The following is a 24643-nucleotide window of genomic DNA, read 5'->3' on the forward strand; positions in this document are numbered from 1 at the left end:
CTTTATATTCTTTTTCACAGGAGGATTCTTAAGCCCTCTTATAAATAGATCCCAGCAGTCCATCTATACCAGTCTTCTAGACATGGCCAGATGTAACCAAATCCTAATGTGAAAACATTATAGGCCTATAAGCTGGAAATGTTCCAGTCTTCCATGACAACACATAAGGTGGAGCGTGAGTTATATTTAAATAGAGCTGCAGAAACCTCTGTGTACTCAGGGATAAAGAGTACTTCTGGGTGATGAAGAGACTGTGATAGAGGTCTGGTTTGAAATGGATGCATTTATTTAGCAAACAAGCACAATCACTTAATACTTGCAAGTTCCTCCTATCAACACTGAGATACAAAGCTGAATACATTTCCTCCACCCTCAAGGATTTCCCTGGTGTCTCAGCTGCTAAAGAATCCCCTGCAATGCAGGAGACCTGGGTTCTATCCCTGGGTTGGGAAGATCCCCTGGTGGAGGGCATGCAACCCACTCCAGTATTCTTGCCTGGTGGGCAAATCCCCAAGGACAGAGGAGCCTGGTGGGCTGTAGTCCATGGGATCACAAGGAGTCCGACATGACTGAGAGACTAAGCACAGCACAGCCACCCTTTAAGAGTTCATAGTTTACTAGATCTTAAATATAGGTAGAATTTTAATCCGGCTTACTAAATAAAGTGGCATACATTTTGCTAAGGAGTCTCACAGATCTGGGAAATTATTCCTACTGCAGTTTGGCCGGGTTATCAGATCTTTGAGCAGAAGAATAGGAGATATTGGGGGAAATGTTGTTTGGGATCATATTACAGAAGGTCTGGAGAGTCATTCTGAGGACTTTGGACTTAATTCAATAATTAGGGGGAGCCATTAATACTTTTAAGCATGAAATAATGTATTAAGGACATATTAATAAGATTAATCAAGCAGTAATCTTCCAGATGGATTCAAGGGGATAGAAGAGGCAAAGAAGAAAAAAATACAAGACTGAACTAGAGTAACAACAAAAGGAATAGAATGAAAAGGAGAATCATTTTATAGGCAATGGTGAATTATCTGTAAAACAGCAACGTTGGAGAATACAATATTACTCTGAAGACCTAAACCGGGCTGATTGGCACAATGGTAATGCCATTAAGCAAGCTGGGAAGAAGATCAGAATCGTGGAGAGTCAGTAAGTCTGACATATTTGTGTGGACTTGGCCCTACGATGAACACAACTTCAGGAGCTAGCACTTCATAACTGAAAAGCTTAATTAAATTTGGGGCATAAAATGAACAACCAAGGCTTAGTGTCTGTGTCTTCTTTTGATGGAGATAAGCCATTTGAGCTTCTTACCCACACAAAGTGTTTTTTTGATGTTTGTGTTTAGTTTCTTCTTACCCCACTAAATTGATCAAAATCCCTTTTTTCCCCTTGCTTTTTAATTAGTGTTTTCTGGTAAATAAGATAGTTGTATAGAAGGGAAAGAATAGAGATCTGTGGACTTCTGTGAGGTACAGAGCGCCCATTTGTTTTCAATGATTAACATTAGTTTTTTTAAATAGTGTTTATTTTTCTAAGTAAGTGCATACTCATAAAAAATATAGTTGGAAATACAAGGATATATTAAAAATAAAAGAATCATGATTATAATAATAGTAACTAGAGTTAACTACTCACATTTCTTCCAGGAATTTTTCTTTGAATACAAGACTAAAAAAAGAAAAACAAAAGGGGGATGATTATGTGTTATGTAAATTTGTGTCCTGCATTATTATTTAGTGTTTGTAATAATCATTTCCCATGTTATGAAAGTTCTCCAGAGTCTTACTGTTCTACCATTCAGATACCCCCTTATTTATTTAAGAAGTCTCATATTGTATACATAGAGGACATTTATGATACTTTACTATTGTAAATTATGTGCTAGTGAACAGATGCTGATATACTTCAGATTAATGTTGATGATTCATGTTTTTGTATGTAGTTATCAAATCAGGCTGCAGAATACATAATGCAATGATGGAAATTAATTTTTAAGTGGTCAAAATATCCAGACTGATCTCATTAACAACAGAGAACATGTCTACTTTTCAGAAGCCCAAAGGAAAAGAAGTTCATAAAGCATTTGGCCAAATAATGTAAAATATTGTAATAAATAAATATGTAAAATAAATAAATAATTTAAATTGATCTGATCATTATTTATTTAAATGTCTATCCAATATGATAAAATACTACTGCTCTAAATTCCACAAACTGGCATCATGGTTACATAAATATACAAGAATACACTATGTATGAGTCATTGGGGAAATTATACCATCTACAATAAAAATTGATACATATGTGTGAGACTATATGCATTCTTATGCAACTTTATAAGCTCAGAAAAGTCCATACCATTATTTATTTTGCATCTAAAAAATAGACCATAGGGTAATATGTGATAAACATTACAGTTCATTGTTAACATAAATCATATAGGTATAGAATGACCAAACTTAAGAAATATGTATACCTGAAAGTATACCTGCAAATAATGTTATGTACATTTTGAGAAAGCTGCTCTAATGTTTAAAATGTACATCCCTCCCAAATGAACTTTCTCCTTTCCAAGAATGAAAGTGTTAGTCATTCAATCATGTCTGAGTCTTTGCAACCCCACAGACTGTAGCCTGTGTTCATGGAATTCTCTAGGCCAGAATACTGGAGTGGGTTGCCATTCCCTTCTCCAGGGGATCTTCCCAACACAGGGATTGAACCTAGGACTCTCACATCGCAGGTGTATTCTTTACTGTCTGAGCCACCAGGGAAGCTCTTTCTAAGATTGGGTGTTTCAAAATGCATACCTTACTTCTTTTTTTTTTTTTTTTTAATTTTATTTTATTTTTAAACTTTACAAAATTGAATTAGTTTTTACCTTACTTCTTGATTTAAGAAAAATATTTTTTATAAAACTCACCAAGTTATCTTGAGCTTTTGGAGAAAAAGCAAAAATGTTGAATAAAAATGCAAAGCTTTAACTTCTACATTTTAAACCTTTTGTTATATTTTGTAACAGATGTCTTTTTAGGGTTTAATTTCTTCAGTTAGATCAGAAATATCTGTGGAGGTAATGTGAACACATTTGATGATATGAAAGTTCTACTTTACCAAACAGGAAAAAATAATTTAGGAGCAATCATTATAACTTTCATGGGATCTTGACAGGTTTAAAAGTCTTGTGCATTTTCCTGTTTTGATGACCACAGGAAAATCTCCCTAGCACCCACTATAAAATAGCTTAGACAAAACATTGCCGTCATAGCCCAGTGCCTCATTAGAAAAGCCTGCATTTCCTGTTCCAATAACCAGCTGACGGAAATAAAGTTCATCTTGTCAACAGGTTTATTTATTTCCCCTCTTCATCTGCTTCGTTAATCTTCCTTTTATGTTTCCTTAATAACATATGCTGTAAAAGTTCCTGAATGCTTTTCAAATAAAGAGAAATTCTGAGAAGGATTGACAAATTTCTGTTGTGTCAACATAGACAAGGGCGTCTCCCAATCTGGAACTCAATGCATAACACCTGAAATAGATAAATGTACATTCTCCTTTTCTCATTCATTAAATCAGAAGATACTTTGATTTACTAATTGGTTTTAATGCATGTTATTAGAGTTTTATTGCCAGGACAATAAAGATGCAATGCATTTTATGTATCATAACAGGCCTTAAAAAAAATCACTAGGAGATCTGGCTCCAAAAAGAAGGGATAGGAAAAGAAAAGTCTAGAATCTGTGCTAACAGATAAATTCTTTGAACACTTTGTGATAATGGCCAGTGGCAAACCATAGAACCTGTCAAATATGAAATAAATGCTGAAATCATGATCAACCTGTTACCTACAATTACTATATATTTAAAAAGAAATTTTTTATTATTATACACTGTCATACTAATCTGGAGATGTGGGACACCAAACATCTTTTCATAATTAATCTTGTGGAATAAGTTGCTTACTAACCATCAGATGCTTGAATAAAGTACCATATTCTTGAATGATCATGGTACAGCAGAGGATATGTTGGATTTTCTTAGTTAGAAGAAAATTTAATTCATTATTTTATCATATTTTCAATCAAGGTCTCAAATATTAGGTATAAAAATATAATAATATAAAAGAATTTCTCCTTTGACACGCTCCCAGATACACAAATTTATTCTATGTTTTACAATGTAAAATATTTATAGTTTTGGTGTAAGTTTTGCAATTTATTTCCCTACCTTGAAGAAAATAGTAAAAAAAATATTATATTGCACTATTACTAGTAAAAAAAATATTATATTGCCTATCAGCATATTGTCCCAAAATGGAGCATGAAAAATGGAATATTATCTGATAAATTTAGATTAATATCACCATTCAAGTTCAAAAAGTAGTTTTTGCTATCATGCCCCAGATCATTTCATTTAAGCTCAGGTTCACAATGGAGCTTCCCAAGTGGCACTAATGGTAAAGAACTCCCCTGCCAATGCAGGAGACATAAGAGATGTGGGTTCAATCCCTGGGATGGGAGCATCCCTCAGAGGAGGGCGTGGCAACCCACTCAAGTATTTTGCCTGGAGAATCCCACAGACAGAGGAGCTTGGAGGGCTACAGTCCAAACGTTGCAAAGAGGTGGACACGGCTCAAGTGACAGCACACACGCACTCAAGCTCACGATAAATCTACCGTCTCTACTAAACTCTGTGCCCTTTGGAATGGCATCTGAGCCCTACTCACCAAAGCCAAATATACGCCTTCCTGGGTTTTCTTAGACCATAGCCCTCTAGCTCTTCATTCTGCCACTTTGTTCTTAGCCATATATACTTGTCAAGGGATAGGCAATGTCTCGATTCCTGTACTAAATATTCAACAGGTCATCCAATATTTTGGCTCCCAAATGACATTGTTTTCTCTTAGATAAAGCACTGATAACTCTTAGTCACCCAGTGTTGATATTTATAACCTATTTCAGTCCCTGTTTACTCAGCTCATTTTTAGATGCTCCTTAGGATCATTCTGTGAACGTGTAGATTGTACTTTTATTCCTTTAATACGCTCACTTATTACCCAGAAACAGCTATAGTTGTCTTATATTTCGGTAAAAGACATTTTGTCTTTCTCAAGTAAATGCCTGCCTCTTCAAAATGATTTCTTTTTTACCCTGAAACAGCATTTCAGATCTCCTTTACTTAAAACACAGCCAGATTGAAAGCATGCTGGTAAATGTTACCAAGAAGCACAGCCATTGAACGAGGGACTACCATGACACAAAGGGTCACCCTGGCCTTTTCAACTATTTACTTTTCAGAATGCACATGGTTAATATCAAAGAAATGCTGTTAACACTTTCTTTTGAAAAAGCTAGTTTCAGCAATTCAAAGGAAAGATAGCTTACAATTGCCAGGTGTAGAGATACACTAAAGACAGCAGGACCAGGTAAAACACCTACTATGAAAATGGCAATAGGCATTTTGAGGCTTTCAGAGAATGAACAACACTTGTGTATGAAATTTTAGTGTGCTATTTCTTCTTTTTAAATCTGCTGTAGACGCAAAGGATTGAAAGAATACTTCTAAAAAAAAGTCAACGCAAGCCCTTCTCTGCTAGCACACTGATCCAGTTTGTTGTTGTTGTTCACTCACTGAGCCATGTCTGACTCTGCGGCCTCACGGACTGCAGCACACCAGGCTTCTCTGTCATCCATTATTTCCCAGAGTTTGCTCAGATTTGTGTCCATTGAGTCAGTGATACTGTCTAACCATCTCATCCTCTGCTGCCCCTTCTCTTTTTGTCTTCTATCTTTCCCAGTATCAGGATCTTTTCAATGAAGCAGCTCTTCACATAAGATAGCTTGAAGTATTGGAGCTTTAGTTTCAGCATCAGTCCTTTTCCAACCCTAAAAGAACATTCAGGGTTGATTTCCTTTAGGTCTTACTGGTTTGATCTCCTTGCAGTCCAAGGGACTCTCACAAGTCTCCAACGACACGATTCGAAAGCATCAGTTTTTCAGCGCTCAGCCTTCTTTATGGTCCAACTCACATCCATTCATGACCACTGGAAAAACCATAGGTTTGACTATACGGGTCTTTGTCAGCAAAGTGATGTCTCTGTTTTTTAATACACTGTCTAGGTTTGTCATAGCTTTCCTTCCAAGGAGCAAGGGTCTTTTCAATTTCATGGCTGCAGTCACGGTTTACAGTGATCTTGGAGCCCAAGAAAATAAAATCTGTCACAGTTTTCAATTTTCCCCTTCTATTCACCATTAAGCGATGGGACCAGCTGCCATGATCCTTTTTTCATGTTGAGTTTCAAGGCAGCTTTTTCACTCTTCTCTTTCACCCTCATCAAGAAACTCTTTAGTTCCTCTTCACTTTCTGCCATTTGAATGGTATCATCAGCATATCTGAGATTGTTAATATTTCTCTCAACAAGCTTGATCCCAACTAGTGATTCATCCAGCCCAGCAATGATTCAGTTTACCTTACAGCTAACATCACTGGTCAATCTTGTTCCTGCTTCCATACATTTCACCTTCATAACCCACCTCCATCAGCTTCTCTAATTTCTTGCAATGATTTTCCCATCCCAAAACACTCTTCTCCATGCACACCCCAACTTACCATCCCAGATGAGAATTGCTCAAGGAATAATATAAGAACCAACATGATAACAGTTACTAAGAGTGATTGAATAAACGTTAGGAGACTTGGCTTCTATTTTAGCTCTGCCACTAAATTATCAGGTGAATGTGGGGAAGTCGTTTCTATTAATAAAAGTTGGAGGATAAGTTAAGTTGTGTCTAGAATTTCCTTCCAAATAATCCTGTGAAATAAATTATGATTATATTAATTTTCTCAAAACTTAACCTGTTTTGAAAATAAAACAGAAGAAATTTATGCATCTGCCTCAGCTAAATGCTGAACAATCAAATCCTTTCTTTCAATAGTCTTAGTTTCATAATTCTTTGTAGTTTATAGAATATGAAACACTCTAAATTTTGCATATTGGCCTCCCTCTCTTTTTTCTGCCCAGTATTTTTTTCATGAGACCTTTTAGAATTTGGTCCTAACTTAACTCTCTGGCATCCTCTCTTCATATTCCCCGCAGCACCCTTTGCAATAGCTGCACTGAACTTCTCACCCTCTGCATGAAGGTAGCTTCTCTCTGGAACGTTCCCTCTTTTGGCTCATCTCTTGACGCTTGCCTCATCTCATCTATCTTTTACTATGTATGTCTTTGCACTTTTGTGAGTTCTTTATGTCTAGACAATGATCTTTTAAATCATCATTGAACTATAAGAGTGTATTGATTGAAAAAACAAGCTTCAGAGTAAAAGAAAAAAAAAAACCTATGTTCAATTTCTGACTCATACAAATAGTTGCTAAGTAACCTTAGGTAAGTTACTAAATACTGATCCTGAATTGTTTTATATGTAAAATAAAATTTGTAACATCTTCCAATGTCAATTGGGACTCTAATCCAAAAAAACAGATGACCCAAAACAGATACTTAAGGGGAAAAAGAGATGTATTAACTTTTTGAGTTGAAAATTCCAGAAGATCCTGTTTCAAGCATAACTTGATGCAGGGGCTCACATGATGCCACTAAATTTCAATCTTTCTCCATTTTTTGGCTTTTACCTCCTCTTTGCTGAATTTATTCCTAGGGTTTACATATTGTGGGAAAATGAATATCTGAGCTGTTCCTATAGTCTTGTATGCTCAAGTACAACAGAAAAGACAAGTGTTCTTTTCTCAACAGTTTCTACCAAGGTCTCAGGCCTGATATTGATGGGCTTAATTAAACTCTATCAAATATCCATTCTTAAAATGATCATTACAGTTAATGAATAAAATACACTCATTGACTGATATCTGGGTCACATGACTGCTCCCAAAGCTGAAATCAGCATTGAACAAACAAGCAGATAAAGAAAGAAGAAGATGCAATTCTGCACAAGAAATATGGGTTAATGTTTCCAAAAAGAAAGTAATTGAACGCTGGTTGGATCATAAATAACTACAATGCACTATATTAGCCTGTCATATTTTTATAAAACTAAATGTGACATTATTCCCAAAACATTTATCACAATGTTTGGTATATAAAAGTTTCCAGTGCTAAATATGGGCCTTGGTACATAGCAGGTGTTAAGAAAGTATCAGGTGAATAAAGTGAATACACACTAAATGTGCTAGAGAAATTCTTAGAATTTGTACTTTATAGTTAATTTTGCTTTATTTTTCCAGCTCACTCTGATTACTTTGTTGGCAGAGATTATAAGAGAATAAGTCACATTTATTGTTTGAACAGTTTTCTGAATATATTCTACTTAATTAAATACAATTATACTGAGGTACAAATATGCCAAAGCAATTATAGTCTATATCCAACTTCACAATAGTAGTTAGCTCATCCAAAAGATGCCTGTGGGTCTTCTCGTAAGTTCCCAGATTTTGCTGGCATTAGGAATTCAATGAAGTTGGCATGGCACTGTCCTCAAGAGGTTGATTCATATCTAAGGCTTGTGGGATATGAAAAACACTACATAAAATACCTGCTTATAGGATAGTAAAGGTAACAGACAATAAAAGTAAGCAATCTAATAAAACAGAAATTGGCTAATAAAAATGAATAAATAATCATAGTTGTCAAGAAGTTTCTAAGAATCAGTGAAATTTCTGTAGAGAAGTTTAAAGACCCTGCTTTAGAAAGAGTGATGGAGAGGGGCACTACCCAGGATATTATTTAAGCTGAAAACAGAAAAATGAGAATGAGTTATATATGGAAACAGAGGAAGGAGCTGTTGAGAACTGAAGTTGACTCCTTCAGTTAGGACTTGAATCTCAGCTCTGCCTCTGACTTAACTGCGTGTCTCTGGGCAAGTTACTTAACTTATCTCTATGCTTCATTTTCTTCATCAATAAAAGCAACAGTGTTTAAGGACTGACACAGTTGGCATTCAAACCCTTACCTTCTCCTTCATGTGTTGATAACATTCCCCACTTGTGTGCTCATTTCTTAACCCCTACAACTTATGGGCCACGCTACTGCTGTAGCCATTTTCCAAACTGCAAATCAGACTATGTTAGTTCCTTTTCAGTTAGTCTTCTTTACTTTTTCGCAGATCTAATTACTTAATATAGTGTAGTCATTGTTCCATGATCTTGCCACTTTTCCAGTTTTATTTTTCACCATGAACTCTCACCCACTCCAATCTCCAACCCTTAGCTTCACACACATTAACTACTTAAAGCTCACCTAACATGTCATGCTTTCCCTATCTCTGTGCCTTTACATGGTCAAAATTCTCTGCTTGGGAATTCAGGCTTGGTGAACACCAAGTCTATTCTATTATGTCTTCCGAGTTTTTTTTAGTTGATTCTGTCAGCGACCCTCAACCTAGAGTGGATCATCATTGTTGTGGGGTTTCTAGTCTACAGGGTGGATACAGATGAATTTAGATTAATATGCTGAGTGGAGGGAAGATATAGCAGTTTCCATCTCATGGTTTATTTTTTTCCCCACAAAGTGTGAAATAGAATGATTGGCTATGAGTTCAGAGAGAGAAGACACCATAGGAGAGTAATAGAGAAAGCGGGTGCAAAAAACTCATCTGGGAGAGTGCAAAGCTGAAATAATAAGAAATCTCTTAGTATCCTGTGAAGTATGAGGGGAGGCCATAAGCTGAGAGTGGGCATATTTTATTGGAAAATATGAAAAAAGAAGAGCAGCTTCACAAGGGAAGCATGTGGGGTTGTCAAGCAGTGTTGATGGCCCATTTGAGATTTGTGGGAATAAATTTACAGTGAAAGCAGTCCATGTGGTCTGCATGACTGTGCCTTTTCCTCCAGGACCATACTGCAGCCATTTAGGTGAAAACCCAAGGAAGTGAACAGTTGGGCTTAACAGTGATTGACCTTTGCTGGGTGAGTACATCATGAGAAACGCTGGGCTGGAAGAAGCACAAGCTGGAATCAAGGTTGCTGGGAGAAATATCAATAACCTCAGATATGCAGATGACACCACCCTTATGGCAGAAAGTGAAGAGGAACTAAAAAGCCTCTTGATGAAAGTGAAAGAGGAGAGTGAAAAAGTTGCCTTAAAGCTCAACATTCAGAAAATGAAGATCATGGCATCTGGTCCCATCACTTCATGGGAAATAGATGGGGAAACAGTGGAAACAATGTCAGACTTTATTTTTCTGGGTTCCAAAATCACTACAGATGGTGACTGCAGCCATGAAATTAAAATACACTTACTCCTTGGAAGGAAAGGTATGATCAACCTAGATAGTATATTGAAAAGCAGTGACATTACTTTGCCAACAAAGGTCTGTCTAGTCAAGGCTATGGTTTTTCCTGTGGTCATGTATGGATGTGAGAGTTGGACTGTGAAGAAGGCTGAGCACCAAAGAATTGATGCTTTTGAACTGTGGTACTGGAGAAGACTCTTGAAGAGTCCCTTGGACTGCAAGGAGATCCAACCAGTCCATTCTGAAGGAGATCAGCCCTGGGATTTCTTTGGAATGAATGATGCTAAAGCTGAAACTCCAGTACTTTGGCCACCTCATGCGAAGAGTTGACTCATTGGAAAAGACTCTGATGCTGGGAGGGATTGGGGGCAGGAGGAGAAGGGGACAACAGAGGATGAGATGGCTGGATGGCATCACTGACTCGATAGACGTGAGTCTGAGTGAACTCTGGGAGTTGGTGATGGACAGGGAGGCCTGGCGTGCTGCGATTCATGGGGGCACAAAGAGTCGGACACGACTGAGCAACTGAACTGAACCGAACTGAACTGATGGTGATGGCAGAGAACAGTGAGGGGGTTCTGGAATTTTAAAAGAGTATCGTTACTAACTGCAGTTTCAAGCTGGTCAAGGAGAGGGCATAAGGGATATTGATAGTGAAAAGTCAACTAGTTCAAGGTCCCCTGAGACAGCACAAATGCTGGAGTGGGAATGGAAGAGTATCTGAGCTGTTATCAGAGCATGAAATGCTAAAGTGGATATTTTAGAAGTAAAGCAACTATGGAGATAACATTTTGGAGTAGTCTTTTCCATAGATTGCTATGATATGTTGAATTATTTTGATGGAGACCAGCCAAGAGCTAACATACAAATCACAAAACATAGACAAAAAATGACTATGGATATTTAGCATTGTTGCCATTTGTAAGCTAATAAATGATCATTTAATGTTTTGTTCAAATCTCAAGTGTCAACTCTGAAAAACCCAGGGTTACAAAGGTAAACTATATGATCCTAATATCTAAAAACAAGTGCAGCTTTCTCAAAAGGCACAAGCTCAAAATAAGGGAAAAAACATGTCTGATGTAACCAGCATGTTTCTGTGGTTTCCTCCCCTGTCTTTGTGCTTTGATGCAGACAGAGCAGGGCTGAGTGAAAGTCCATTAAAGGGCAGGTGTGCATGAAGCCGGCCTGCTCTATAACTGACAGAGCAGAATGAAACAAACCACTTCTCGCACTCACCTTGATGTTAAGTTTCCCATTTCTATTCCTGGTCCAGATTTCATGACATGCGCTCAATTACTGGCCTCATGAATCCATTCCCTCCCTCAGTTAAAAGTATAAACAAAATTAACATCTTTTTCTTTGTTAAGGTGTAAAATGTATTCCAAATGGGTAATTTAAGACTTCCTAAGGTGATTCAGAGGCCGCAAGAAGGAGAAAGTCTGGGTCAAGGAAATCCTTTATTACTCAAAGGATCCATAAAGACAAAGTCTCTAAGAACAGGAAACTGGGAGCTAAATACTATCTATATTTTGCGACAACATCATCAAGAAGGGAAAGTGGTTGAGTCTTCACCAATCATTCACTTCATCTCAGTGGTGAGATAAAAGGTGTTAATGTAAAGACAAGACCATGTGTTTCACTTTTATCCTAATGTCTCTACAAAATGTGATTTAGTTACTAGTTGCAGTAATTTGTATGAATGTTTGGAGTTGAGGTGTCCAAACCTGCAATGTGACCACAATTTGAGTATTTCAGGAGGTTTTTTGTTTATTTCTTATTGAACTTTGTTCCTGATTTTCACTATCCAGGAGATAGTGAATCGAAACAATTTTTCCATAGTAGAGTATCTAAGCTTCTCATGGATGTAGAGGTTAAAGTTTTCATATTTCCCACTTAATTCATTTTTTTTTCTTTTTTTTTAATTTTATTTTATTTTTAAACTTTACATAATTGTATTAGTTTTGCCAAATATCAAAATGAATCCGCCACAGGTATACATGTGTTCCCCATCCTGAACCCTCCTCCCTCCTCCCTCCCCATTCCATCCCTCTGGGTCGTCCCAGTGCACCAGCCCCAAGCATCCACAACTAAGTGTGGTACTTCACTAGTTAGTAATAAACGGTACAGAATTTAAGGTAGTTATATATGATTAAAGCTAAGCTGATAAAATAGTTGGTATGTTGTCTTATGGGGCTTCCCGAGTAACTCAGCTGGTAAAAAATCTGCCTGCAATGCAGGAGGCCCCAGTTCAATTCATGGGTCAGGATGTTCCCCTGAAGAAGGGATAGGCTACCCACTCCAGTATTCTTGGGCTTCCCTGGTAGTTCAGATGGTAAAGAATCTGCCTTCATTGCAAGAGCCCTGGGTTCTCTCCCTGGCTTGGGAAGATCTCCTGGAGGAGGGCATGGCAACCCACTCCAGTATTCTTGCGTGGAGAATGCCTCATGGACAGAGGAGCCTTGTGGGCTACAGTCCATGGGGTCGGAAAGAGTTGGACATTACTGAGCAACTAAGCACAACACAGCACATGTTGTATTATAAATAAAAAGGAAATAAAACTAAAAGAAAACTATGAACACACTAGACCCCATCTCTGGATTGTCAACTGGTATCGGTGACCATCCTGTCTAGCCCTGGTTTTCATTCTGACTTGTGTAGTACTGACTGCCATGCTGTGCTAATTTGCTTCAGTCATGTCCGACTCTGTGAGCCTATGGACTGCAGCCTGCCAGGCTCCTCTGTCCATGGGATTCTCCAGGCAAGAATACTAGAGTGGGTAGCTGTGCCCTCCTCCAGGTGATCTTCCCGACCCAGGGATCGAACCCATGTCTTGTGCAGCTCCCTCATTGTAGGTGGATTCTTTACCACTAAGCCTCAGAGGAAGCCCCGTAGTACTGATTGCCTCTGAATTTTCTCACTCATGCCATGGGCAGCAAGGTCTCTAGAGTGTAGAAACAATTTGCTTAAATTCACATTGTTGTACAGCAGAAACTAACACAACATTGTAAAGCAATTATACTCCAATAAAAGGACATTGCAGGCAGCTTCAAGCCTCAGATCTTCCAATATGAGAATTCCACCTAAAAAGGAAAAGTGTGTTTATTTTTTTTTAACTTCCTTGTTCCACCTGAGACTGAATCATAAAAATATAAAATTTTCACAGCACTGTAGTGCAACCAATTTATATAAAAATTCCATTCTTTCTACAATTCGAAGGATGTTTCACAGTAAACTCTACTAACTAACTTTAATCTCTTACTCCACCCTCAACCTTCATAATCAATTTCTCACAGGATTAAATATTATGGCATGATTTTTTAAGGGATTATACATACTCCCAGAACGTAAGATCTTAAAGCACATTTAAGCCAAAATTAATGTGGTTTCACCAGGTGTATGAAGTGATTCTTCCACTCTAGTCGCAAATGCATTATGGACGGTTGGCAGTGCCATCCAGGCAGGCTTGGCTTTGATTTATAGATGCCCGAGAATTGTCTTCACGAAGAAAATGTACAGAGATAGCATTTCACTTTTATGTTTTTCATCAAACAGCTTCCTCGTGACAGAGGGAAAGGCATGAAAGTTGTTAGGGAAAACATTCTCTATTACCAGGAGGTTGTTTCTTCAGAAGTCAGAGGCTTGTGTGCATTGTGAAGAGAATACTAAATGAAACCTGGGCTAGAGGATTCCTTTCAGATAAGCAGCCTTTACAATGCCACCTTTGCCTCATACAAACAAAATGGTCTACAGCTGCTAGGGGCTTATAAATTATTTGGTCATAGAATTAAAGAAACTTTGATTTTAAAGTGTATGCTTCTGTGTACCAATATGAAATATGTAATACCTGAAACATTCTCAACCAAAGAAAGAATTGCAAGTCCACTCTTGAGGCTGGTGTTAGGTGGTTTGTGGGCTGCAGGAAATCTCACTTGAGTCTTCTTCAGAGCCTGGAATCTTACTTCCATAAGTTCAGTCCTTTGAATTAAGGCTTGTAATAAGAATTGTATGCTCAGTCTTTATTGGTGTAAACCAAACACTGGATGGGACAACATTTTAAAAAATTATTAATAATGATCCCCTTAGGAAATATTTATTAATTATCAATTGTCTTTATCTCTCAAGAGCTAATTGTGAGATAATGGAAGATGATACCAAGTGTCAGGTTTTGCTATGAGGTAATTAGGATGACAAACCTGAATACCGATGGCTTCCTAGGTAAGCAGACCGTAGGAACTCCAGGAAGCTAAAGAAATAGAAGCAGGGTGTCCAGTATCTTAAAAGGGCAGGGGAGGAGATGTTATTGAAAACAAAGGTGCTGTGGGTAATTTTGAGGCCTGCTTCACAATTTTGCTCAGATTCAACATGACCTCGGTTTCTCAGATCTCCGTTTCCTTGTGATTATTAAATGGTTTGCAATATTGATATTGTATGGGTGATTTTGTCCTTTTTGTTTTAATAGATTGGTTCCACATTTATTACAGGATATTTAGATATGCGTCTTTTAAACAAACACCAAAACAATAGTACACCATTGAGAGTGCAGAGAAAACACTCAGAAAAGGAATGCTTCCCTCTGGAGATGACTTCCCGCAATGTGGGGTGTTTCTCTTGTGCTATTGGAAAGGATAAAGAAAGTCAATGGATTTCAGCTCCACATTTGCTTTAATTTTAAGTTCCCACTCTCATCCCATAAGTTCTTTATGGGATGTTTAGATTTCCTTGTAGGCCTCTTAGGAATCACAAACTTCTTTACTCCTTAACTGTAGATACTTCATTGCTGTAATTAGAGCTCTTTTGTTGCTGTAAGTCCTTCATAATATTACAGTTTTAGTCAAGTATTCTTTCCCTCTGGAGGCATTAATTGTTGCCAGTTTTGAAAATGCCCTTCATGAGTGTATACTTTTTGCGGCTGGTGATAAAACATGTCACTGTTTCCTATTTTTGCTCTAGGTGAAAAGAGTTTTTTTGTTGTTGTTCAGCATATGCCATGCCCTTTTTAAGTCCTATAGTGTAATTTAGAGTATCTTTGTCCACCAGCTGGAAAGTCAGCATTGGTCATGGTTTCATGTACTTCACCAATTTGTAGTACATGTCTCAAGATGCACGATTTAAATTTTCTTTTATTTGCTATTAGCTGTGAAATTGTTGGTCACTGGAGCTTATGACAGTCTATCTTTGTTAAGGATTTACCTATGGCAAGTAGAAACATATGGTTTGCAGTATGTCATTAAAATAATGGTTATTTTCCAATGACAAGTCCTTCAGTGAAATACAAATTTAAAATGGAAGATATTTCTTTAAATGTAGCAGTGTGTACTGGAAATATCCTCTAATTTGAAATTGAGTGAGTATCTCTTTATTTAGTCCTGGTAACTACTTGAGATAATGGATACCATATTAAACTTTATTCCCTTCATTCACATATACACACACACATACACACTCAATGCATGCACACAAAATCTATCTCCAATTAAAGAGGAAAGATTGATTATTGGTTTACAAAAAAAATTGGTTTACACTCAGACATGTTTTGAAATAAAAGCCATTATCCTTCAACCATCATGGACTGAGATCCCACACTGAGACTGGCCCTGTTCTAGGCCCTAGTGAAAAAGAGTATTAAGCAAGATAGACAAATGCATAACTCCCACAAAACCTGAGTTTTAGAAACTTGGTCTAGATTTGGTCATTTGGTTATTTCCAGTTTAAATTTATTCTGCTCTTCCTCATCTGATTATTTACTAAGGGGCCTTATATGCTCCATCCAATAGGAACACGTTCTCCATGATAAGAGCACCAATTGGTGTTTTACTGTTTGGAATTATGCAATTTATTCTAAAGTCATCTGCTTCTGAGAGCAGTACAAGTCTATTTCATTATATAAAAATGAAATACACTGAAATTTATTATTATTTTACTGAACATAAATCAGGAAACAGATTCAATATACATTACCTAAGGACTGACATTTCAAGCCCCTTAGCCATGTGTTTCAGTAAATGTGATTCCTTGTTCATTTACTGCTGCATTTTGAATCATTGCCTCTGCCCATATGACTGTTGATGTCTCTTGCTGCAGCCTGGACGAACCCATTTCTTTCCAAGGCTGAGAGTTGTTAGAAGATAATAGAAAACCTTGGCCTAGCTACACAAAACTCTGATTATCATCATATATAGAACTCAAAAGAAGAATTGATGCAGAGTCCAGTTCTTTTTTATTTTAATTTTATTTTGTTTTATTAAAATAAAAAGACAGGAACTCTGAATAGTTTTATAAACATTTTGCTACCTACATTGACATTCTCAAGTATTTTCTTGATTCCACATTATTGATTTATACATATTTTGTTTGAACATCATTTGTGAGTTTTTTGTTTTATGACAATGCAAAAAAAATGTGCATCTCCAGCTTTATAATGAAAATTTTAAATGTTGGCCTGATCATACAGATATATATGTTGGGAGTGAATTTTGAGGATTTTGGTACCATAGGTTAATTCAAATGTCAGGTAATAGTTGTGAAAACATCCCAGGATGACCCAGAGGATATCAGTGAGTTCTGCATCCTGCTGTGGGATTTCTCTCTGAGATAAATGTCGGTCTCTGTGTTTTTCTCCCAGGAGGTCGAGTTGTGTCGTGTTAGCAGTCAAGAGAAGCTGGGTCTGACAGTCTGTTACCGAACGGATGATGAAGAAGACACCGGCATTTATGTCAGCAAGGTAAGAAATGGCATGGAAGAGAGATTAGGGGAGGCAGACGGCGAGCAATGGAGTGAAATGACTCACAATGAGAAAATCCTTGGGAGGCTTGAATGTGAAGAACTGGCCATGTTCCAATACTTGTCATTTTCAATTAAAGAAGTAAATTATGTTGCCCAAGTAATGTAATTATTATCAGCTTATTTAATGTGGATGCTTTCACTGCATAATCCTAGTAAGAAAGAGTGCAAAAATGGTAACATTGTCTAAATTTGAATAAAGTCCCATAAGTATGCAGGAAGTCAGGCAAAGTTTTTGATCAGCAAACATTTGTCCTTCCATTCCCGCTGTGTCTTTTATCTGACTTGTTAGCAATCGCATTAACTAATTGTTTTAAATCTAATATTCACGTCTAATATTTTAAATCTAAAATCTAAATAAAAAATCTAATATTTTACTCTGCTGAAGACTGATAAATTTGAATATCATAGCCAAGAAATGCATCCATTAGTTTGTTTTATTCAACTGCATAATCACTTTCAAAAAGTGAGGTATTGACTCAGGGAACTATATTCAATATCCTATAATAAGTTACAATGGAAAAGAATATGAAAAAGAATAAAATCAACTATACTTCAATTGAAAAAGTGAAGTACTTAAATGTGAAATACCTTCAGTGTTAAATTATTTTGAAAAAAAGTGAAGCAAAGTTTATTTTTATAGGTGATTTTTGAAACTCCCAAAAGAATCATTTTATGAGAAGTAGTAAGGTATTATGTATGCAGATATGATTAAAAATCACCTATGTACATGCCAGCACATACGTGTATACATGTTATCTAATTCCTGCATATGTATATGTATACACACATATGTATGTGAAATCATGCATATTATATGTATGTGCATGAACCCAGAGGTTAGACAAACTAAATACTAATTGCTCTCCTGTGCTATTTCAAATTTTCTTGGCCATGACCTTGAAAACATTACATAACTTACAAAGCTTCAGTTTCCTTAACTAGAAATTCAATACAACAATGCTTTTAATATTGCTTTCATAGAGGTTTTTAGACTAGGAAAAGATAATGCACTTAGAAAATTATGAAATTCTATAAATATAAATGTTAATCTTTATCACTTTACCAAAAAATCTACTGACTGGTTCTTACTGTGAAGAAATTTCCAGAGAATATTTGACTTGCATATATATCTCTTTTAAATAAACAACTATGAAAACCCCTCTGATTATGGTGAGGAAGTATAAGGCAACATATGCAGAATTATCTTTTGTAATATGTATGGAAGTATAAATACAGAATTTTAATATTAGTTTGATTATAGTTCTGAAGACAAAGTTTTAAATTGTGAATGGCTTCTAAATAGGATACAATTAATTAATTATCCATCATTTCCTTCAGGTAAGTCTCTGTTTTCAATTTAAACATGTCAGCTTTGGAACTTTGTGCTTCAGGAATAGTAAGAAACGCCACAAGAGCGTCTTTTGTTCTTGACTGATCACTTAAAACTCATTTATTGGGTGGCACTACCTAATTAGAAAAGTAATATCTAACATCTGGATAGGATGGATCAACCTTATGCTACACTTGAAATAATTTCCTTAAAGAAAAAAAAAAAAAGGCTTTGCTGGAATAAGCTCCAATAAATGATTGGAAGCCATCATGTGAAATGTGTGCTAGATGAAATTACCTCCCGTGAACAGTAAGTCATCACTCAAGTTTGGCCAATTAAAGTGTGGATAAGCTCTTAAAAGAGCTTTAAATATCTATTTATTCTAAAATAAATGATGGTTAATATACTTCACCCTACATGTAAAGTAGTGTCTAGTGATAATCTGCATGGGTAGGATTTTTTTTCACTTTTTGAGCTGCATAGATTATAAACCCCTTTATAAATTTGTGTGATCATAACACAGAAATCCCTTTAATAAGTATGGACTTAAGAATATAGCTATCAGGTTTTCTCAGACAGCTAAGGCAAGATTTAAAAATCACCCTAGCAGAAAGTACATTTCCTGGGTCCAGAGAATTCTGGTATTAACATCATCTGAGGATCATGTCAGCTGAAAACAACATCTGACAGTTGGGATACAGAAATGAGTGAACAATTGTAAAAAAAATAAAATAAAAAAGGGGGAAAGGATAAAAGGAAGAATGAAAGAAAGAGAGGGAGGGAGAGAAAAGTGGTCTACAGATCAAACTGGGCTTCGTTCTCCTTAATTTTATCATGATTAATTCTAAAATAGCTCATTAACATTTTTAGAATCAGTTGACAGAGAAAAATTTGGCATGCCCCCTATAACTCAATAGAAAAACATGAACCATATTTACACAGAAATTTAAGTTTCTGGGGACGATATTGCATATCCAGCTGACACTGTGTCCTCTCCCTTACAGGTCGATCCAAACAGCATCGCTGCCAAAGACGGCCGAATTCGAGAAGGGGATCGTATTTTGCAAGTACGTGGTGCAGTTATTCTCTCTAGTTTCCTTCTATCTGTCCAACAGCTTTCATTTTATTTCACACCTTGAAAAATATTAGAGAAAATGATTTCCCTTTGTTTCTGGATAGTAACATCTACAAAACTAAAGCTATCATTCAAACCTTTTTTTAAAAAAAATTGATAGTGCCATTTATTAAGGATTATTAGCTAATAATTTTAGTAAGACATAATCTCTGGACTCAGATACCTCAGCTTCAGCTTCCAGCTCCATCACTTACTTGGAAGCTTTACTTAACTTCTCATTGTAAGACTGTTTCCTCATCTTAAAGAATGATAACAGTAAAATATATGGTGGCAAAGGTTAGATGTGATTAAGCCTGTGATGTGCTTAATGAGTAATAAGTACATGGCCAGAAATAAGTGTATGGTGTGTAATAAGCATGGACTGCTGTTGTTACTGGCATCAACAGCATTTATTGCTGCCTTTTCCACAATAAATTATGTAAACAGTGATCCCAGTGTTCCATTATGATGAAAGTTTAGAAATATGAAGTCTTAACTATTTACAAATGAGTTGCTGAGGACAGGTGGAGGATGGACACATGAAAACATAGAGATGGACTGAATTTCAGTTTAACAACAGAGATGGTAAGCACCTTATGGGAGATGTATAAACTGGAAAGAGTTCCAAGCCAAATCAGGAAAAACCTTGAAAGCCAAAGTTTCTATCATAAATCTTCCTTGACCCTCTTTGTCACTTTTGAGTCCTTTCCCATAAAGAGTGGCTGCAGGAAGACACACAGCACCCCAGCTCTTGTATCCAATTTAACCCCCAAAATAAGAACAGAGGCCTTTGAATTTTGCTGCAGAAAAAAGAAAAAAAAATGAAAGTGTTAGTCACTCCATCATGTTCGATACTGCAACCCCATGGACAGTAGCCCACCAGGCTCCTCTGTCTATAGAATTCTCCAGACAAGAATACTGGAGTGGGTTCCTGTTCAGTTCAGTTACTCAGTTGTGTCTGACTCTTTGCGACCCTGTGGACTGCAGCCTGTCAGGCTCCGCTGTCCATGGAATTTTTTCAGGCAAGAATACTGGTTTCAGTTGCCATTTCCTCCTCTAGGGACTAGAATAGGTAACCATTTCTTTCTCCAGGAGATCTTCCTGACACAGGGATAGAACCCTGGTCTCCTGCATTGCAGGTAGATTTTTTACCATCTGAACGACCAGGGAAGCAGATCACACCTGTAAAAGAGGAAGGAGGGCTCAAATGACACATTAAAGAAGTTACAACCTGTTGATATATTCTGTAAAACTTTTAGTTGTTATATCTATCATTCCCATTTCTCCTTCTTAGATATGAACCCCTGAAAAATATTTCTTTTGATTCAATACATTTGGATTCAACACTCTACCTGGAATGAGGGCTTTACAATAAACAAGCTGCCATGGCAGCCTTTGGGACACTCCCTGTGTAATTGGGAAGACAGCTGCAAACCCAGACGATGGCAGTACAATGTGGCGTTGTTGTGAGAAAGCTGTGCCACACCAGAGGGCTGTCCTACTCAGCCTTCTGCTGTTTCCTTTCTTTTCTTTAGGGGGACACTCACCAAATCACACCCCTTCTCCATACTCCTTCCCTGCTCCAGTGAGAGGCCATAGAACTCCTTTTTCATCAGGGACCCTCTACTAAAGCTCCAATTAGGAAAGAATTGGAGATTATTCATGGTCCCACTAGTTCTTAGGAAACTTCAAGAATATATAATTTCAACTTTAGTGAGCTCCTTTGTGATTAAACAAAATGGGATGTGTCTGTCACTGGATAATTCAGGGGCAGGAAAAGTGAATCAAGAAGACTTAGTCTTGTCTGCTACTCTATTTTCAATATCTCTTTCACACATATGAATAAATGAGGGGATGAAACACAGATATTCAGTAGAGTGCCAGAATAGATGGAGGAGTAAAGCTTTAACTATGTATCCTCATTAATAAAAAGCATAGTATTTTAGTGTGCCATCCAGATAATGAAGCTTCAAAAATATTTCATTAGTATTTGACTTATGAATCATTTTAAATGTGTTGTTTACTTTGTTAATATCTTCAATTAAGTCAACTGAAAAGAATGTAACCTTCCTTTGATGCTGAGGGTCACATCATACCCAGCCATCACCACCCAATACTATAATGGAATAAAATGCTCAGTGACTGAAAGGTCTGGAAGATTGTGTGCCCTGATATTAAATGACCCTAGTGAAGTCATTCAGTCGTGTCCAATTCTTTGCGACCCATGGACTGTAGCCTATCAGGTTCCTCTGTCCATGGGATTTTCCAGGCAAGAGTGCTGGAGTGGGTTGCCATTTCCTTCTCCAGGGGATATTCCCAACCCAGGAATCAAACCCAGGTCTCCTGCACTGCAGGCAGACGCTTTACCGTCTGAGCCACTGGCTACTTTTTCTGTGTTTTGTCATTTTCCTCCTGCTGTTACCAGCTGTCACTTTTTCCTCTCACCTTCTACTCACCACACTCCATATTCACTACTGCAGCCTCACAGACTCCCTGCCTAGTTTCTAGCTCACCACATCCCAAATACAGTTAGTAAAATACAGTTAGATGCACAATACACAAATACAATTAGTGAAATGGCACCTGTTAGTTCTGCAGGTAGACTTCAACAGTTGTAGAGTACATGTGTTTCCATAGTTGCATACCACATGTTCTGACGCTTCCTTATTTTTGGCTATATTGTGGGCAGTTAAAGTTATCAGATAAAAATTTTTCTGGATAATAAGGCATTCCGTAATGGAGCTGGTTCATTGAAACAGCAGCAGGATTGATAAAGTGCTGTGGTTTGCCTGATTAGTTTATATTCAGTGACAAATATGTCACATCTAATGAGTAAATACCTGTCACGTTAAAAAGCCTGGAATTCAGTTCTATCTGCACACACAGGAAACAAAGAGTCTTAAGAGTGATAGTAAAATTATATTAAAGAAAACCGTGACAAAATTGTACTCATAGACAAATAGCTCCTGTGTGGCTGGTAAGGAGATTATGGGATACACTGTAATGAACAATTAATGACTCCTTTCCCAAGGAGATGAGAGTAGGAGAAAGAGAGGATATCTTCTCATCCTTTAGCTTTCCTGGCTGGCTTTGATTTGAATGAATCTTGTTGAAGCAATTGTGATTTTAATTTCCTGTTCACAATGACCTAAGTATAGTACCTCTATGGCTCTGCCCTCATTGTGTGGCTAAAATTTTCTAACTGTAGTGCTCAGTGGACATGTTAGAGAACCTTCCTCAGTGGCACCACACACACACACGGGTATTCACACAATATTGATAGAAGGTAGGGATCATAAGAGAAACTATGACCCAGCTTCATGAGAACATATTCTAGCTCTCATGTGTTTTTTTTTTTTTTTTCCTCTGCAAGTGCTTGACAGCCTATTTGCTGTGCTATGGCCACAAACTGGTTGTATTAGATGTGTTCCCAGGAATTAATATGGGGAAGTCCTTTAACAAAATTGTAGTGCTGAGCCAGAGAGAAAATTAAAGACACATACATGATTGACTATCTAAAGGAAAGAGTGTTCTATTCTCACATTCTCTTTGTCAGGGTAAGCATATAGTATTCCATGTAAGTATATATTTTTCTAATCTTGGCCAGAAAAGTCAGTCATGTTTCTAAGGATTATTCCCTGACAAAACCTGCAAAAGCTCAACAAAACAGTGGAACAATAAGACCTCTAACCAGTTCTTTCTTTCTCTGCCCTAAACTGGTCCTTAGCATTTCTTCCTACTCTTACTTGCTTTTTTTTGGATAACTATTTTCCTTCTATTTCTGTTTGTTTCACCTCTGTATCTCTATGCTTCCTTTGCCTTCTTTTTCACAGTGAAATATCAATACATGTGACATTAATCTTTCCTCTTTTGCTTAGATTTCTGGGTTTTCAAATAAGAAATTCTACCACCTATAGTTGGTTGAATGCCAAAAACTTTAGTTGCCTACCTGCCCATGGTACACTGACATGAAAAACCTAAAAATTGTCAAATTTTAACAAAAACGAAGCTATATGAAGACACTTCTAGACTTCTAAGTTTTTACACACATTCACATACTAAGTCACTTCAGTCATGTCTGACTCTTTGCTGCCCTATAGACTGTAGCCTGTCAGGCTCCTTTGTCCATAGGGTTCTCCAGGCAAGAATACTGGAGTGGGTTGCCATATCCTCCTCCAGGGGATCTTCCTGACCCAGGGACTGAACACTCATCTCTTATGTCTCCTGCACTGGTAGGGAGGCTCTTTACTACTAGTGCCACCTGAGAAGCCACACACACACACACACACACACTCATATGCGTGTACAGGAGATTAGGCCTGAAGTGGGATTTTGGCTGATTTCTCTTTGTAATTGCCACAATTCTCTTCTAAGCCAAGATAATATCCATTTTTAAACTAATGTTTACATATGCCCATGCACAGAAAATGAGACAGATATATTATCTAGCAGGCTTTTTTTTTTTAATTGATAACAAAGTTACATATTGCCTTCTTCCTCTCCTTTTTCCCCTCTATTGTCTTGAAATGGAAGTCTTTCAGTAAACAGTGATGACTCCATTCCTCATCTATGTCCTCCCTTTGTTTCTGGCTCCTTCACTCTTTCTGTCTGCATGGTCTTTCCAGACATAGGAAGCTGTTTTCCCACAAGCAATGCTTCAGCTATGAGCCATCATTCAGGAAACAAAGCAAATGAAGGTGGAAAGCTATGTTTCCATTGCTCAAGTCTTTTCATTCCATGAGAAGAATCTTTGATGAAACCTATGGCTGCATTTTTTGTCTCAATATCAATCTGAGTATCAAACTAGTGTTCCAAGTACAATGGAATCTACTAACAGGCGGCTCAGGTGACGTTTATTTTAAAAAAGAAATAAAAATTACATGTTAATGCCTGTTTTCTGTGGCAAATTTATTTCACTCCACCTATGATTCTGGATGTAAACTGTTTCTACAATATATGATCTGTCCTCCCAAAATAAGGACATAATCCCCAGACTGAAGATCATAGCTCTGGTCATTATGAGTTCACAGAGGAGATAGAAGAATAAAGGAAATCAAACTCAGCCATAGTGTTTCTTGACCTTCTAAGAATTAAAAATACACATGAGATAGATATATCTTAAGCTAGAACCAGTTTACTATTGTGGATTTCATTGTTATG

General features: G+C 37.1%; 1 protein-coding gene across 2 annotated transcripts in view; it reads left to right on the forward strand.

Moving 5' to 3' along the window:
* PDZRN4 (PDZ domain containing ring finger 4) overlaps nt 1-24643 on the forward strand; it is a 437151-nt gene that overhangs the window by 399378 nt on the left and 13130 nt on the right. For both annotated transcript variants that reach the window (XM_025283997.3, XM_025283999.3), the window contains 2 exons: nt 16879-16977; nt 19374-19436. In XM_025283997.3, the coding sequence (XP_025139782.3) occupies nt 16879-16977; nt 19374-19436 (162 nt within the window). The remainder of the gene's footprint in view (nt 1-16878; nt 16978-19373; nt 19437-24643) is intronic.

The sequence above is a fragment of the Bubalus bubalis genome, chromosome 4, assembly GCF_019923935.1.
Source record: "Bubalus bubalis isolate 160015118507 breed Murrah chromosome 4, NDDB_SH_1, whole genome shotgun sequence".
Lineage (NCBI taxonomy): Eukaryota > Metazoa > Chordata > Mammalia > Artiodactyla > Bovidae > Bubalus > Bubalus bubalis.